At 35.1% G+C, this 17,955-nt stretch overlaps 1 protein-coding gene across 3 annotated transcripts; it reads left to right on the top strand.

The window, feature by feature from the left end:
- Nucleotides 1-1,094: 1,094 nt before the first annotated feature.
- Nucleotides 1,095-15,597, top strand: LOC122533046 (cytochrome P450 306a1). 3 transcript variants are annotated; one of them, XM_043662390.1, is made up of 8 exons: nt 1,095-1,261; nt 9,819-10,251; nt 11,008-11,156; nt 11,395-11,597; nt 12,185-12,494; nt 13,188-13,343; nt 13,966-14,140; nt 14,517-15,597. In XM_043662390.1, exons 2-8 carry the CDS (start codon nt 9,930-9,932, stop codon nt 14,690-14,692), a joined length of 1,491 nt encoding a protein of 496 aa, XP_043518325.1. In that variant the 5' UTR covers nt 1,095-1,261; nt 9,819-9,929; the 3' UTR covers nt 14,693-15,597. The 3 variants fall into 3 exon arrangements, with proteins under 3 accessions (XP_043518325.1, XP_043518324.1, XP_043518326.1); XM_043662389.1 differs by lacking the exon at nt 1,095-1,261 and adding an exon at nt 9,003-9,100; XM_043662391.1 differs by lacking the exon at nt 1,095-1,261 and adding an exon at nt 9,034-9,086.
- Nucleotides 15,598-17,955: the final 2,358 nt, after the last annotated feature.

Raw genomic sequence — 17,955 nt, 5'->3', positions numbered from 1 at the left:
CAGCAGGAACGTCTCGCCGCGTCGGGAACATATATTTCGGTAATGTGTACACTGACCAAAAAACCATACTCTTTCATGGTTCATTGACCTCGTCCAGCCTCCTCGCATTCTATCTTCTCGTTTTTCTTTTGGTCGTTGTCTTGTTGCTCATCGACGCCAGTGGCTCACGAAAGTATTTGATCACTGCCAGCTGTAGGAATTTATTATCCGTGTTCCACGAAATATTTAGAAATTTTCGTTAATAATAATGTGATTATTAAAATTTAGTAAAATCTGAAACAGAGTTGAAAATGTACATAGAGGTTGCAGAAGACATTTGAATCATATTTTTATTTAAAATCCAAATGTTTGAAATTATTATTTTATATATTTGTAATTGAAATTGTTTTAATATATTTAAAATTGAGGCCCGCTGTATTTCAAACACTTCGATATTCAGAGGGACCATTTCCAATAAATGTCATTTATAACGTCCATATGAATTTTTAAACTGGACTCAACCATATAACTGTACAATCGTATCTCATTCTGATGCCAGTGAAATTTCAAACGCGTCTCTTCGCGTTTTTCCTTCCCTTTTTTCTTCTTTCATTGGCACTTTTTCTCCGAACGATAGAAAAGAGATTAGGAACGTAAGGTGCGAAGGTTGCTTTCATCTTGGCAAACACGATTAAAAATTGATCGAATGAAAAGTTATAAAGATTAAAAACCCTTTCTACAAAAGTTGTATATATTTAGATATAGTAGGTATAATGTGCAACACAGTACAGGCATGTACAGTACAATTAATTCAACAATAAATCCAACGACGTTCATAATTTTCTTCGGCGAAACGACACATCCAATTTAGCAGATAATCGAGCGAAAATTAAACAACTCTGTCACTTATCCCATTTATTCGCCACGTCTCTTTGTGTCCACCCCTTCTACCATCACTCCCTCTTTCTTTCACGCTCTCGCGATCTCTTTCTCGCATCATCATCGCCCCCCTTCCACCCCTTCCATTCCCATGTCCTGCCCCCCTTTTCTTCCCTCGGCGATACTCGTTCAGGTAACAAGTATTTCCGAGCTCTCGACTCGGTCATACACCTGTGAGAGTGAAAGTGTCCTCCATCCCCACTAAAGAAGCTTTGTACCGTATAGCCATGCTGACGAACAACCAGCCCCGACTCTAGAAGAGACAGCAGAAGCGACATCGCTACCGCTATTATCGTCGTCTCGTCGGCTATTGCCACCGCTATCGTCATCGTTCTCGGCTTCTGTAGGTATATTTTTATCGTCTCGATGACTCTACGTCGTCGTCATCCCCGGCTAACTATCTTTATCCACCTGTTTTCATCGGTACGTTCACTCGTTGTCGAGCGAGTTCATTGAAATGTGACTTGACTCTGTAAAACTCGGCTCGAGAAGGCCCGTTGGAATATTATCATTGGCTTCTTAGTGTCAGTACACTGTAACAGAAATGATTGTTAAGATAGGAGACGATGGGAGAACCTCTAGTTTTCGAATATCTCAATTTAACATTCGAGTGTGTCACGTGATCAGAGCAGAATGTTTGTTAGTAACTAGAGAATCATCTGTTGCTAGCAGATGACTTATTGCACCGTTAATGTAGTTGATCGAGTATCAGAATAGGTTCGCATTCGTAGGAAATGTTGAAATTTAATTTAATAGTAGAGTGTTATTATTATTAACGGAAGATTTCGAAATGAAAATTGAATGACTGCTCGCTCTTCGTTACTCATTAAAAGTATACATCCACATTCTCCTCTACTCAGATCAAATTTTCGCTTCTGCAATTAAAATTATCGTATAGTGCAACTATTAAGCAATTTCAAATATTTGTACACTTGTGGGCAATCTGAATATGCAAGACTGTAGATATTATGCGAAAATATAAAAAATATCTAAAGTGCTTATTGCAGTATTTGAAATTAGTTAAAGCGTGCAGATTAGCATGTTGCGACTTGATCGCAGTAGACAAAGGCTGTTTTCATGTTGAAATCTTAAAATATTGACGAAGTGATAGACGGCATTTTCGAATTTTGACTTTTCCTCGCATATAATAGCAAAGAAACGTGTTGCTTTCTCAAACTCGGTGCTCCCGAATGGTAATTTAGGTAGACACGTTTCTGACTTGGAGGAAATGCCTCGATTCTTCCGAAAAACACCGAACACTCCGCGCCAGTTTAGGCATCGTTCCATTCTCGTCTCGAAGAAAAACGTCGATCGGTCGCGGATACTTCTTCGTTCACTGCTGATTGGAAAAGTATCGAAGTACGAGCACATCGAGCGAAGCTCGAGTATTCCGATTCAAACACAGAGACAGACTCGTATAGTAGGTGTTATTTAACATTCAAACAGGAGACAACATTCAGTACTCGTGCAGCAGACATATTTCGACTTTCCTACAGTAAACACTCAGCATTTAAACGAGAGACATCTTCAAACACTCGGGCATTACACGTCAAACACACTTATACACAGTTATACACACTCGACAGTGTTCACTTACTCAAATTCGTTGAAGTTTAAACTTTTATCTTGAGTTTCGAAATCCCGGTAGATGGGAATCGACGAGGTAGAACTTTTCTGAGAATAACTGTAGAAATGATTGTATAATAAGAATAATAATTGTAGAAATTATTTCATACGAAGTGCGTTGGACAGAAATTGAGAAATACAGAAAACTTGAGAAAGAAAGAAAAAATCCAAAAGTATAAAATTTATCTAGACTCCGTATAATATGGAAAAATATATAAAATTGATACTTAGCTATATTTTCAAAAATATAGCATAAAAATCTTCAGTCTAATCATTTCTCTTGTGGTGACTTTTTAATCATAGTCTGTCTCTGAGACTGTTGCCAATTTTCATTCATCTCTATTTCCCTTCATGCATCGTTTTTATATTTCTCAGTTATATTTGGAATTCTTTATTATTAATATATAATTAATATATTTGGTGCTCGTATGTATCTAATAAGACAATAAGTAAAAGTAATCTATAACGTCTTCTATAGTAGTTTTGTGAGTTTATTAATATCCATTTTACAATGGATTACTATTTCTATACACCATCTATTGAAAATTTTAGGGCATATTGAAGTATAATTATTTATAGTGTATTTAGAATTGTATAAATTCATAAAATGATATAATAATAAATATAAATATGATAACATATATATAACGTTATATATATAATATATATTTCTGTATAATTATATTATACTATAATATATATTTATGTATATTTATATTACAATATAATATATATTTATATATATTTATGTCATATTAAATATATAACATAAAAATAACGACAAGTAACAATTGATAGAACACAACAAGTGGTAAATGATTAGTTAAATTCAAGAACAATATATACATCTCATCCGAAAATCAAAGAATGCTTCGTTATTCTAAAAAAAGAAAAGAGAAAAAAATAGTTGGATCGTTCACTCGAAGTAAAATTGACTGTCAGGCAACGTACAACGAAAGAGCGTAACATCGACTCCTTTGTACCCCGACTTTGCACGAAATCGAGCATCTCCGTCCGTGAAAGTATCAAAGAATGAAAGAATGAAAGAAAAGGAGGAACAGTGCTTACTTACTGGAGGCGAGTGTGCGTAAAGAAAACTGGAGGGTTTAAAGGGAATTAAAGAGAAAGTAAGACGGTAAAGGCAGGCAAGTATGCGCTGCCTGTTAGAAACACTCGTATAGCGTGTAAAACCATCGGATGGCTTCAAAAGACATTAAAATGCTTTCATCGACGTATTACCTCGTCGTGCCCGATGTATTACCTTTCGGAGGAGAAATTTCGAAAGGTGCGTTCCATAATTCCTTTTCTTTTTCTTTTTCTTTTTCTTTTTCTTTTTCTTTTTCTTTTTCTTCTTCTTCTTGTGTTTCTTCTTTCTCGCCAGTGTTTTTCTACTGGCGATCAGCTGCCAGTCGAAATAATACAGATAGATTTTAATAGGGTATAAACGCGCGCACCGGTAATTTTCGATCGGTGGGTAATAAACCCAGAAACGCCTGTCGGGGCCAATAACACCCACCTTCTTTTATAGGGCAACGAACTCGGTATGTACTCTCTGTATCGTATCACGAATCACCGTGTCACTCGTACACCAACCTTTCACATACATTAAGTTTGGAGAACCACCAACGTGAGACGACCCATTGATGAATTTCTTTGTAATTCGAACCTCTGTTCTCCTCTCTGGGCTTGTTCGATTTGTTCTTTTCAACAGACTGTTTTAATTGGATTATTTTCGGTTGTTGTGCGCGCACTGGTTGGCCACGAAATTATTCGTACATGGGAACATGTTTTATGAATATATATACGCATTGCGCGAAACATTTTGATAATTTGTTGACATCGTAACGAGAGACGAAATTGGTAAAAATTTGAAACGAATCTTCCGTGTTAATTGAAAGCGGTTTTGTAGAATAATTGAAATAAATAATTCATTGTAGAACGAATCGAGACGAGGATTATGAGATTGACGATGAAATCCAATATTTTTCTTGGATCTGTAGGGTCTAATATAATCTTGTTTAAGAGTGACTTTCTATTCACATTAGAATCTTTTCTAATCTTTTCTACTCGGCAGTTTCTAAAAATATTCTTTATTGATTTTGTAAAGTATTCGGAATAGATTTTATTTCTGTGATACAGATACAGTAAATGAGGTCTAATATTATTTTTCTAAGAAAAACGTAACTTTATTTTAAAAAAATTAAAATAGATGATAGTTATTGTCGTTGATAATAAGGAAAAAAACGTTCTATCGTTCGATACGAATCCCAGATTTTGCCTATACCTACTGATTATAATATAAAATAAATTATATTATTGTATATTAATCATTTCTAACAAAAGCAATCTTCTAATTTATTAATTTATTGCGACTCCGTTAATTATAAAATTCACGTATCTCCCGACCATAAATCAATCAAAGCGTTCTGTCAGCTGCATAATCAGCAGCACATGGCGACCCCAGGTTCGCCCGAAGCCTCGTAATCGTCAAAATTCGTTGAACTTACCTCGAATTGCCTCGATATGGTTTTACGTAATAACCGCGAGCAACGAACTGTTTCTTAATTATCTCCTTTCGCCGGGGATATTTCGTTTGGTTCGTCGGCCCGTCCTGTATATCGGAGATATACAAGACGATAAATGTGGCATGCTTGCGAAGTACGAAAGTCGTGAAAATAGCGTATTAACGAAATTAGCATAAAAGGAGAAAGTCGCGGTCGTTGGCCGCACGGCCACGTTTGGTTCGGCTGTCGAATCTGCGAATTCTCCCGTGTGAACGGGTCTCGCAACAGAAAGATCAAGATACGGCGCGACAACGGGGCAACATTCGAAAAAGAAACGGTGCGCGCACGCACGCGGTTCGAGTGAAAAAAGAAGGAAGAAAATGAAGGATCCACGTCGAGGATAAACGTAACTGCGTAAAAATTGGGAGGCTGATAGCAGAAACGACTTTTATTTCATCGAAGGAATACTACTGTAGCATCTTTGACATTAGAATCAACAAATCCACGTGAATAATCAGACTTTTGTGTGAGTGTGATAAATTGAACTTGTCGAGCTTAAATAAATTGAAAATAGCCTCCTATATACACCATACATAGAACTATCTACGTTGAAATAAAATATTTACTTCGTATATCTTTTTTTTTTTTTTATAATTACCAGATTGCGAATATTACATTTAAAAAATGTAGAGTTGTGAAATAGTGGTACTAGCATAGCAAGATGCGAAAATGTATGAAACATCCAAAAAATAGTGTTTCTTCTAGATGTTTATATGTTTTTTTAATTATATATCCTCGACAAATATGAATTTGCATAAAATTCTTGCGCCTGTCTGGAAGATGCAACGAATTGTTTGTCGATTGATTATTTGATTATTTCTTATCCAACTTGTTTTGGCTTTCGAACCAACCACCCTGCTCCGTCGAGATCAGACGTGCAGTCGGCGAGGAACACGCACGAAATTAATTGCAAGCTTCGACGTCATTAACGCGCGATATGCACGTGATATTCGATCCAGCTGTTGATCGTTTACCTGGCAGTTGATAAATAATTAAAACTCGAGAGGCAAAGAGTTGTCGGCCGCAATCTTGACACGTCGCGTCGCGCGATGCGACTCGCGCTCGCAGGTGAATAAACTTGAGAAATTTATCGAGGAGAAACGATGATCTCTCGCGTGCAAAGAAAAGGACCCTAACCTTGATAACTGGATCCAGCCAATGACCCCAGCCGATCGTTGCCCCGGTTCTACCTGCTTACCACCGCGAATTAGAGGAAACAAGTAGATAGACTGGTACCTATGCGCCATTCCTGCATCGTGTTCCACCATTAAACTCTCCTTTTAAACATAGCCATCTCAGCAACCACTCGGTATCTCCCTTGACAATCGCCACTCCGCAGAATACAACACAAAGATCGTTTATAACTTTCCCAATTTATTATCCCCATAGATATGTATCTGCCGGTGTCGTCTCCCATTTATTCTAGCGTCGTTGAAATAAATTTATATGGCGGACACACACCATGCAAGAGAGGCGTTTTACATGCGTCTCTACCATTTTCCAAGAGTGTGTTCCCCTCCACCTGTGTTTTATTTTCGTAAAAACAAGCGTGAGCGACAAGTGTCATTATATATAGAGTAGAGCTATATTTATTTTCACGTTTCATCAATCAACCGTTGTTTATTTCGTAACATCGGCAATTTTACACAATGAAACCGCACACCCCTGCTGTCCAATGATGAAATTCTTTTCCCCCGTTCTTCTTTATCCTTCGATACTTTCGTGGTATTAATTGTCGTGGTTTGAATTTTGTGCGCATCGTTTCAGTATACTCTGTTATTAAATTTATATTGTAGAGATTATTGATTTAGATTCGAAATTCACTTTGTTATTTCTGTGTTATTAATAGAAACTGTCCAAATACTCGTGCGCGATGGTGTATGTATATATGAACCGTGGAAGGGGGGGAGGAATCACGAAGAAAAAGTACTACGTGGTTCGTGTCCATGAGGACTGCGATCAGCATAAAGTTCGTTATACCCTTCGAAGAGAGCTGACAAAAAGTCTGCGGTCATCAGCCAGCCAACCGTTCATTATTAACCGGCGCGGCGCGGTCCTTGGGGAAAAATTCGTTTTATCGAACTCGGAGTAGTCGTCCTTAGGTTAAATGAAAAATAATGAAATTACATTAAAAGCTTGAGCCGAGTAGGTATATCGAGTTCAAATCGGGTGGTTCGTTCACCTTGCATAAAGAAGTCAATAGCATGTTGAACTTTCGAGAGAAGGGAACGTACGAAAAAGACTAGGAAAAATAATTTCAATGGTTTCGAGGAGACATTTCATTCCTTTGAGCGTTTCAGAGTACTATACTGATCATTTTCGTAATTAATGGTAAAATAATTCTACTTTATTTATTTAGCTGGAAGCTCAAAGAGGATAATTTATGGAAAACTTGAAGCTCCAAAAATATACACAAATGAACATAATAGGCAATGTATGTAAATATCTAAAGTAGAGTATTTTTTGCAACGTATAATAAATAAAGTAAATTTCTATTTGGATTCTATTTCTTTAGGTTCGTCCAAGTTTAACTTACACTGTATGGTAATACTAATCTTCAGAAATATGAATCTTTTTCACGATATGAAGAATCTATAATTTATTAATTATTTTCATAGAATACATTGGCAAAATACTGTCAATACAGTCATATGCAGTATATTGTAGCTAGACTGCGAATGTATTTTCGCTTTCACCCTTTCGTATTTTTATTTTCACGCCTTTTCACTTTTTGCCTTTTTTCAATTTTTCACCCTTTCGCTTTTCATCCTTTCATTTCTTTGCTTTTTCATCGTCACCTTCGCTTTTTCGCTCTTTTGTATCCATCTCTTCTCGGTTTTTTTTTTTTTTTTTTGCGTTTTCACATTTTCGCGTTTTTGTCCTAGAGAAAAATTTGTCTCTTCGTTCTTCTCATATAAATAGCAATATTTCACCATATGAGCGTTGAAATAGAAGACAAACACTAAGAAATTCATGTTGAACGTACGAATCGCGTTAGAATTACGCGTGCACAATTTTCTGCTGATCACGGGGAAAAAGAAGAAGCAAAGTTGGCGGTCTTCTCAACGATGGTGTCAGAACAGTGACGGCGTCCGTAAGATTAACAAAAGCTATAATTAGATTTACAACTGCGAATTTTTATGCAAATTCAAATATTTTTGACAATATAATTAAAAGGATATCGTAATATTGAAGTGTGGAATGTATTCTGTCGAACGTGAGATATCATGGCTGTGTTAATCAAATTTGAAACAAGTATTATAAGTATGAAAATAGCTAGCTATATTTAATAAAAGTGACTATTTCACGTTCTATATTAATTTTTACTAAACATATTATACATTTTCCTGTCTACTCATCAATTTTTATATGCAAATATTTTAAAACAATTGAAATGAGATGAATAAAGTCGTGGACAAAGAAATATCAAATAATTGCCATTTTAATTGTGTGAATTTCGTGTGAAAAATGTATTAAACTAAATTCCAAGATGTGCGCTAAATAAATAAATAAAATGAGCTATTATGAAATAAATAATTGATCAAATAGTCAAACAATTAAATAAATAACCAAATAACATATCACAACTGTTCGAACACTTTATGTAAGTCACTGTAGCTCGTCAATTTCTCTTTTAAACAATCATATCTTGAACCGAAATCAGCTTTTAAAGTCGTCTCAAATAAATCAGATGGGCAAATCTCGTCGCGTTTAGCTGTCTATTTTCGTCCTAAGGGGCCCAAGTTAGGTCAACGATATTCTAGCATAATGATGAAAAGGACTTGGAATTTACATCAAAAACAAGAAGTGGAGAATTCAGCCAAGAAATATCAGATGTGAACGGACGGACAGGTAGCAAGGAACGGATGAGATCAGGTATTCACGTCGATAGTGTGCGTCAGTAGTAAGCTTCGATAGCTTCAGAGTGCACGCTGTTTCGATTGTGATATTTCAAGTTAAAATAACAAAGCTCTGAATGTACGATTAAATATGTAAGACGATAAAGATAAATTTAATATATTACTTATATATGATATTAAATTAAATATTATTAAATTAATAATATTTAATAATAATAATAAATATATATTTTATAATATTACTAAATTTATTAATATTATATTTAATAATATTAATAAATATACATAATATATTGTTAAATTAATAATATTTAATAATATTTAATAATATTATAAATATTATTAAATATTAATTATTATATTGTTATTGTTAATTAACAAGTAATTTATTTGTCTCACAGTCGTTTTACGTATACAGCTGTGTATACGTATACTGAACAATAAATGTAACTTGATTTTCATGGATATTTTATTTGCAATCACTTGGAAATTTTCGATGGAATTTACACTCAATATATCGAAGAGATGGTGCTTTCGTCCCTTTTAAATTTAGCTTCGTTAAAAATCAGAGTGAGAGAAAAACATCCGTTCCTCGAATGTAAAACGGTCGATCGACCATTTGATAGTCGGAAATTTAAATTGTTTCTGTTTCCATTCGTGTTTCCATGTTTGAGCAAACAACGAGTAGAATCCAACACCATTTTACGAACTGGCAATAGTCAGTCAGTCGTTTTCGTCGGGACTAGGTTGTTTAATATCTGTTAACGTTAATCTCACCCGCTTTAAGTTACAAATTGTAATCTTTTAATTGACGAAACAAACTGTACAATCAATTTGTTCTTTGTTACAGATAGAAAAAAAAGAAACAGCAAATATCCAGTTCCAGAAGAGATCAATATCGTTACCACGACGGATCAAATAAAGTATCCGCGTCATTGAAGTGCACAAAAACTGATTCACGATGAATCTCGTTTACGCGATATTCGTTCTATTCGTTTCCATCGTCGTATATATCTTCCACGCAAATCGGAAAGCGCGTCGTCTGCCACCTGGTCCCTGGCAACTTCCGATCGTCGGCTATCTTCCATGGATCGATCCAGAGAAACCACACGAAACCCTAACGAAATTGGCTAGAGTTTACGGCCCTGTTTGCGGATTTTACATGGGCTCCGTTTACACCGTGATACTGTCCGATCCTCAAATAATAAAGCAAACGTTCGCGAAGGATGCGTTGAGCAGCAGAGCGCCTTTGTACCTCACACACGGAATTATGGAAGGATATGGTGAGTTCAATTGAAATCACTGATGTATACCGATTGACCCGAGAGAACTGTTGAAATTTCACGAAATTTTACAGAATCTACGCGGAAAAAAAGGGAAAAACAGTGAATCTCTCTTTTCATTGTTCTATATATGAAAGAATGGGAAAGAGTAGCAAATAAAATAGATAAAAGTGATATGAGAAATTTAAAGTAATGAAAATGTACAAAATGCAGTTTACAATTTCTGTAATATTTGATATTTTGAGGAAACAGTTTTCCACTTGGATTTCTTTCGCGAAATTATTATAAATTTTGAACGAGCATCCCTAATCTATTAATGCGAGTGTACTTTTCTTATTTACGATTATTGTGCAATTTTCATTTACACTATTTCTCTCCTACATTTTTTTAAACTTTCCCCATTTACCTTCCACATTTTATCCTGAGTTCTAATCGTACTATAAATATAATTTTAAATGCTGCAAGAACATTAAAATTAAAATTAGAATATCGCAAGGAAATTAAAAATATTCCAAAGCGATAGGCCGATGCTCGCTTACTTAATCAAACTTGTAACGGATAACAGTGTAATTATTGATTAAACGAACCTTGCGCGAAAGCAATGATCTTTGATCACTGTTTTTTTAAAGGAACGTCAACGAACTCGTTATAATCTCTTCGTTACGTTATCAATATTCTCCGTTACATACATAATACGAAATATCTTGTTATTTCGAACTTAAAATTACGAGTGAAATTTCGCGTGACTCTGTGCAGGATTGGTCTGTGCAGAGGGAGAACGATGGAAGGATCAGAGAAAATTCGTTGGCAACTGTTTGCGAAATTTTGGGATGGTGAAGCACGAAGGACCGAAACGAGAGAGAATGGAGAAACGAATATTGGACGCGGCAGACGAATGCGTATCGGTACATTGCTTCTTTTTATTATAATTGGTCATAATTTTGACCGTGATATATAACGAAAAGTTCTCAATGAAATGCAGCTACACTAAATTACACATTACAAATGAACAAAGTTTTACTGCGTATGCCATAGTTTGCACCTCCAAAATTTTACTACCTCTGGCTAATTCATTTATGAAACTTTGGAGGATTCAAAACGACACAATTTTTCGATACAATTTCCACCATTCGAATATGATAGATACTAGAAAGACGCGGGGCAGACGGACCAATCGATCCATTAGATACGCTTCATCACTGTATGGGCAATCTCGTTAATAGCATCGTGTTTGGGAAAACGTACGAGGAGGAGGAACAGGTCTGGAAATGGCTGAGACATTTGCAGGAAGAAGGAGTGAAGCAGATTGGTGTCGCCGGGCCACTCAACTTTTTACCTTTTCTCAGGTAAAATTCAATTTCGCGAGAAAAAAATATGCTTGAAACGATAGAGACGATGCAATAGTTGGCAAACGGCTCTAAATAAATTTTATATAAATAAACGTGCATATCAAAATAATTAGCATTTAATCACAAAAAAGAAAGGATATTAAATTCATTTCGTTTGACTGTGAAACAACATTAAAAGTAATATTAAATTCATTTACGAACGATTTTTGAGCAATCGTTAAACATTAAATAGCAGGCTGTTAATGACTAAATGAAATATATTATGTACACTGATGGCATGACGAGAGTATAACTTTTACTCAACAAAACGAAAGCAGTATGTTTGTTCAGCCGATGCGAATATTTTCAATTGCTTTTCAATTGCAAATGTTTTACTTCTGAAAGTTACTCTAACGTTTATTTTATTAATACTTTACTCCAACTCTGAAAACTCTATCGAATTTCTATCATTTCTAAATAAAACGCTTGCTAAACTAATGGCTCCAATGATGAACCATGGAAATATTTAAATGTCAAAATTTTAAACGACAGAACTGAAATTAAGAAGTAAAATAATACGCTTGCGCTTCGAAATTATTCTGCAGATTCTTGCCAAGATACGAGAGAACAATACGGTCTATCGTCGATGGAAAGGAGAAAACGCACGAAGTATATCGCCAAATACTCGTCGAGCACCGTGCACGAACCAGAAACTCCGAAAATACGGACAAAGTTGACAACTTCCTGGCGGCATTCGACGAACAAATGAGAAAAAGAAACGCTGCGGAGTCTGGCTTTTTTACGGAACCTCAACTGTACCATTTATTGGCGGATCTTTATGGTGCTGGAGTTGACACCACTTTGACCACCCTTCGTTGGTTCCTCTTATTCATGGCTGCCTATCCCGCGGAGCAGGTACATTTACACTTTTTTTATAATTAGTAACTTTTAAGTTTAAGAAAGTTAATGAAACCTACAAAGTGCATGTAACATGTATAAATATTCAAGGTAGAGTATTATTACATCCATAGTCACATTATTAATAATAGAACTTCGAGATGGTAAAAATGGCCAATTCGATTAACAATAATTCTAGTAATTCTTTGTAGAAATTTTATAGAGACTTGCAGCAACGTATTTGAAATATCTTTCGTCAAATATTTGGATGAAAGCCGATATTCTTTGTTGCATCAAAAACTTTGTCCTATTCCATGCAATTTAATTTCTGATGATACAGGAATTTTATAGAAACACATTATAGATATTTCTATAATAATATCAAACGAAATATCTATTTAGAATCGACTAATTATGTTCATAAAGTATAAACGTCCAAGTTTATACAAAGTATCTAGTTTCAATTTTTCAGAATTTACAAAAATGTTCTTAAAAATGTTCGAGTGTTTTCGTGAATCAGTTGAACAAAACGTATCTGATTTGTATGATTTAACTGTACTTTTTACATGACTACGAAAATTTCGACACGACGAGAAAAGGAAATGTAAAACTATTTTATTAGAAAATTTGGGAAAACTCTGTAACTACTACTGTAGAACTCCCTTGCGATTCTCTCTATGCATTTGTTGCTGAAATCGTAATCACTCACAGGAAAAAATACAATCGGAGATGGACCTGTGTGTGAAAGAAGGAGCTCAACTAACTTTGGAGGATAGAATCGCCATGCCTCGTCTCGAAGCTGCTATAGCCGAGGTGCAAAGGATAAGAAGTGTTACACCGCTCGGTTTTCCTCGTGGTACATCAGAGGTACGGTACTGCTCATTAGTATTTCAATAACTGGGCCATCTTGCACGATTGAACTAACGTTATTAGCGAAATTTCGCAAGCGGATACTTATTAACAAACTACCAATATAAATGTCTGGCGAATGAAACGAACGAAATGTTACAAGTAAATTCTGAATATTCTACTTGATGAAAAATTGCAAGAAGGAAACTTGACTAATATCATTGTCAATTAACTAACATTATTATACGGTAGATTAATGCAAGCAAAAAATTTAAGATGACCTATTGGAACTATTATATTAGAATAAAATGAACATGTGCTAACAACTATTTATTGTTCTAAAGAATTTCACATAAAGATGATATAAAAGAATAGAAAAATTAGGAATGTTAGTGTTTGCTTAGTTTAAAAAAAATTATCGATTACAAGAAGATCCCATTCTATTTATAAAAATGAATTCGTTTCCTTTTCTTAAGTCGAGTATAGTTTTCAAATGGTCCCAGAAACCCAAAAGTAGCTGTAACTCTGGTTAAATAGAACACACACTCACGCGAACTTTTCTCATCGCTTTAGCGTATTATATAGCCAAAGTCTGTTTAATATTTCAGATTTAATTCCAAATTCTCGACGTTTGTTTTAGGACACGCGAATAGGTGATTACGACGTGCCACGCGGCGCCATGATCGTGCCGATGCAGTGGGCTGTTCACACCGATTCCGCTTACTGGCAAGATCCTCTCGAATTTCGACCCGACAGATTCCTAACCGATGATGGAAGTTTCTTCAAACCGGAATCGTTTCTGCCATTTCAAAGTGGTAATTATCTCCAACTTTTCTTCCGCCCCTTCTCATCTCTCGTTCAACTTCTCTCCGCGACCACTACAGATACTTTCTGTTCCCTCGTCTTTGTTTGCTCCTTTTAATGTTCGATTCAATAATGCAATTACATATTTCTGCATATTACTATGCATTCCATGCACCTTCGAACTTCAAGTTTCTCATAAAAAAAAAGAGTCTATATGCTTCTTCTAATACCTAAATCTTAACATTTTTTAACGACCATTTTGCTTCGGTATTCCAGTATTTGTAAACGCTTAGAACGTTCTTCAATTCCTTCTTTTACAAGTTTCTTTCTTTTCTCTTTTCCTCCGATCTCTTCGATATCGTTTCATTTCATTGTGTGTGTTCAAAGGGAAACGCGTTTGCGTGGGAGAGGAACTCGCTAGGATGATACTGTTCCTGTTCGCCGGGAGGATACTGCGCGCGTTCGCTATATCCGTACCACCGAACGAAGTTGTTGATCTCGAAGGCGAGTGTGGCATCACGCTCGTCCCGAAGCCACATCGTTTGACGTTCGTTCCACGATAAAAAAAACGCGAACTGTGACTCTTATTATTAATCAAATCGCGGATCTTTGAATAAGAAATTTCTCTATTCTCTATTCGACACGATCAAAAGCAAAAGTTTGATATGTGTTCCACTTTCTCGTATACTTACACGATTTTGCATACATGTGCAAACATGGAAAATACCACGGTGACTCGTCGTTACATTACAGTTTTATATTTTTTTACAAATATGACTAAAAGAAATGGAAATTTGTTTCGTTTTAATAAATATCGTAATAAAATATTCTCCCTTGAATCTTTCGCAGATTTTTCGTAGATTCTGTAGATTCTTGATAACTCTTAAATCTGCTACGTTCTTTAGAAGAAATAAAATATAAAACATAAGATACAAATTTCATAGACTTTTACACACACATATATGTATGTATTTTAGATCATTGTATGTGATTTAGATCATTGTGATTTAGATTTTTTAATTCCATTAATATTAGGATTTCCTGATATAGCTGATTTCCACGAATAAATAATATTAGATTTCGATTACTTCCACCATCTTTATTTTTATTATTATTAAATAATTTATTTTTTCCAAATTCAGGAACCGGATGAACTACTTACTCCTCCATTATCATCATATTTATATCATCCATCTCCATCTGTTGATTTTACAATTTTTTCAATTCACATGACTGGAATTTCATCAATTTTAGGATCTTTAAATTTTATTGTTACAATTTTTATAATAAAAAATTTTTCATTAAATTATGATCAAATTAATTTGTTTTCACGATCAATTTCAATTACTGTAATTTTATTAATTTTATCTTTTCTCAGTTTTGGCAGAAGCTATTACAATATTATTATTTGATCGTAATTTTAATACATCTTTTTTTGATCCAATAGGAGGAGGAGACTCAAATCTGTTACAAGCGTTTTTTCTTCTTTTTCGTTTTTTTTTTTTTGTTTTTTTTTTTTTTTTTTTTTTTTTTTTACGAGAACGAACGCTTTTTATAATTAACCTGTTCGAAAGATCGATCGATTTAGAAAGTTTTCGTCCAACGGATAAACGACGGGACTCTTTCGTTTCTCCTTTTCTCAATACCGTTCTCCTCCCTCCCTCCTTTGTTGCTGTTCGCTCCTTTTTCGTATCTGTCTTTTTTCTTAAATACCTGTTCCTTCGTCTTGTTCTTGTATATCGGTTGTTATCCCAAAGCCCAGCTTCCGCCCACATTCTCGTTCCACCTTCTCCAATCTTTTCATCTTTCCCTCGGCGGGTATATTTCTGACTTGAAAAATGTACAAAATCGATTCCTCGTAATGGACGAAAGGCATTCTTCTTTCTTCTTGTTCTTTGTCGTCATCAAATCGCGGATTTTTATGCGGACTTGTATATCTTTAGAAATACAAATGGGAGAAATGGTATTTGGATAGTACTAACATTGAATATTTTGTTTCTTTCTTCTTTTTCATCGTTGTTAGACTGGGTTTTTTATGCCATTTCATTTTTCTGTGAATATAGTCCAGGAAGAATGAGAAATAAAAAAAATTGGTGCATAACAATTATCTTGAATATTTTATACGAAGAATTTTATATTTATTTATTCTTTCTCTGCGCTGTCATTAGACTGTCGATTTTATAATATAAGAAACACTGTAGTTTAATTTTTTTTACAGCCTTATAGCTTATAACTTTCTTTTTACTATTTTTTATTATTTTTTATCACGGTCACTTTGTACAATTTTCTTTGTTCCTTCCTTCTTCTTCGTTATCATTAAATTACCGGTTTTTGTGCATTCTTTTCCACTTTCGAAAACGTAATTAGAAAAATAGTATAGAAAATTGCTTTACCTTTACCAAATATTACAGAAAGCATTATACTTTGGACATTTTATATATTTTTTTATATTTCAAAATTTCTTACAAATGCACGAAGGTCGACAAAATTTCTGTCTCTTTTTCTTTACCTTTCTTTCTAACGGGACAGTGTTTCGAGTGTAGCTGGCAAAAGTACGAAATGACTATCCTACGGGGAAGGAAGAGCGAAAAGGAGGGAGGTTGAATCGACTCCTGAATCGAACGGACGAATAAAAACGAACAATGTAATTTTTCTTAACTTGCAACAACATCACAAGCGCAATCATATTCGTCCTTTTCGATCGTGAGTACGACGTATCCACACGGCATTCACTGATCTCCATGAAAATACAAATACATCGATTTATTTATTTCGTGCGAAGAGGAGGCACGCGCAATTATTAATAATTAAAATTACTTACAGGCTCGATCGGATGAGAAAAAGAAATTAACATTACGTTTAATGGTCGTTACAAAAAANAAAAAAAAAAAAAAAAAAAAAAAGAAAAGAAAAAGAAGAAGAAAATAACATTAAGTTAACACAGACTCGCGGTCGGCGGGTGAACACAATGCGATGCTCTCCGCGAAAATTCGAGCAGGCGCCACATGTAAATTTCTTAATGATGAACGTGCAAAACGAACCATCGACGCGTTTCTTCTGATTTGAAGTTCGCTGAATTGGAAGAGAAAAAAAAAAAGAGAAAAAAAAATAAACAAACGAAGAACAATAGACTGGGTGAAGCCTATTCAGCGTCGATGGTTCGTCGGCCCTTGTCGGACGCGCAGCAGAAGAACACATCTTTGGAAATGATTTTACGATCGCGATATCACAGGGATCCCACGTCCTAAATTCGAAATTCACAGCCTTAATCTTTGCCTGCACCCAAACGGATCGAGAGTTCGATGTTGGTCTTGAATTCTGAAACGCTAACGTAACGTACACGGCGCGGTGCGCGTGCGGCGGTGTCGCAAGAATTCTCGTTCTAAACTTTCACGAAAATCACTGTTCTTGGTCAACAGCCCGCGTCCGTCGCAGCCCTAAACGAGACTCCTAATCCATTCGAATTCAGACGAAGCGTCGAAACTTTCGAACGATAAGGGAAAAGAGGAGAGAGATTCTCGCGCTCTCGTTCTGCAGGTCTGGTCACAATCCAGACAATACACACGTGCATACGGTCGACTTTGAACTGTCCAAACAATCGTATCACACGCACTTTTTATAGTACCTCTTTTACTATAATATAACAAGTATTATATTATAATAAATTTCTTTATTTTTCCACTAGTTTCGTTGATACCTAATTGTTCGAAGTTTCGAACGCAGAAGGATGCTGCGAATAGTTTCGTTTTGTGACTCGCTTTTTTCCTCTTTTTTTTTTTTTTTTTTTTCTTTACTTTGCCGTATTATAATATTACTTCAAATGGTT

Source organism: Frieseomelitta varia, unplaced genomic scaffold (assembly GCF_011392965.1).
Source record: "Frieseomelitta varia isolate USP_RPSP 00005682 unplaced genomic scaffold, Fvar_1.2 scaffold_491, whole genome shotgun sequence".
NCBI lineage: Eukaryota > Metazoa > Arthropoda > Insecta > Hymenoptera > Apidae > Frieseomelitta > Frieseomelitta varia.
The sequence above is the reverse complement of the archived record's forward strand: the minus strand, read 5'-3'. Positions and strand labels throughout refer to the sequence as shown.

Bases quoted from the DNA above. Each gene is read 5' to 3' on its own strand.
- LOC122533046 (XM_043662390.1), top strand. From the start codon at position 9,930: ATGAATCTCGTTTACGCGATATTCGTTCTATTCGTTTCCATCGTCGTA. The intron at 13,344-13,965 runs GTACGGTACTGC...CGTTTGTTTTAG, and splicing joins TTCCTCGTGGTACATCAGAG to GACACGCGAATAGGTGATTA. The intron at 14,141-14,516 runs GTAATTATCTCC...GTGTGTTCAAAG, and splicing joins GTTTCTGCCATTTCAAAGTG to GGAAACGCGTTTGCGTGGGA.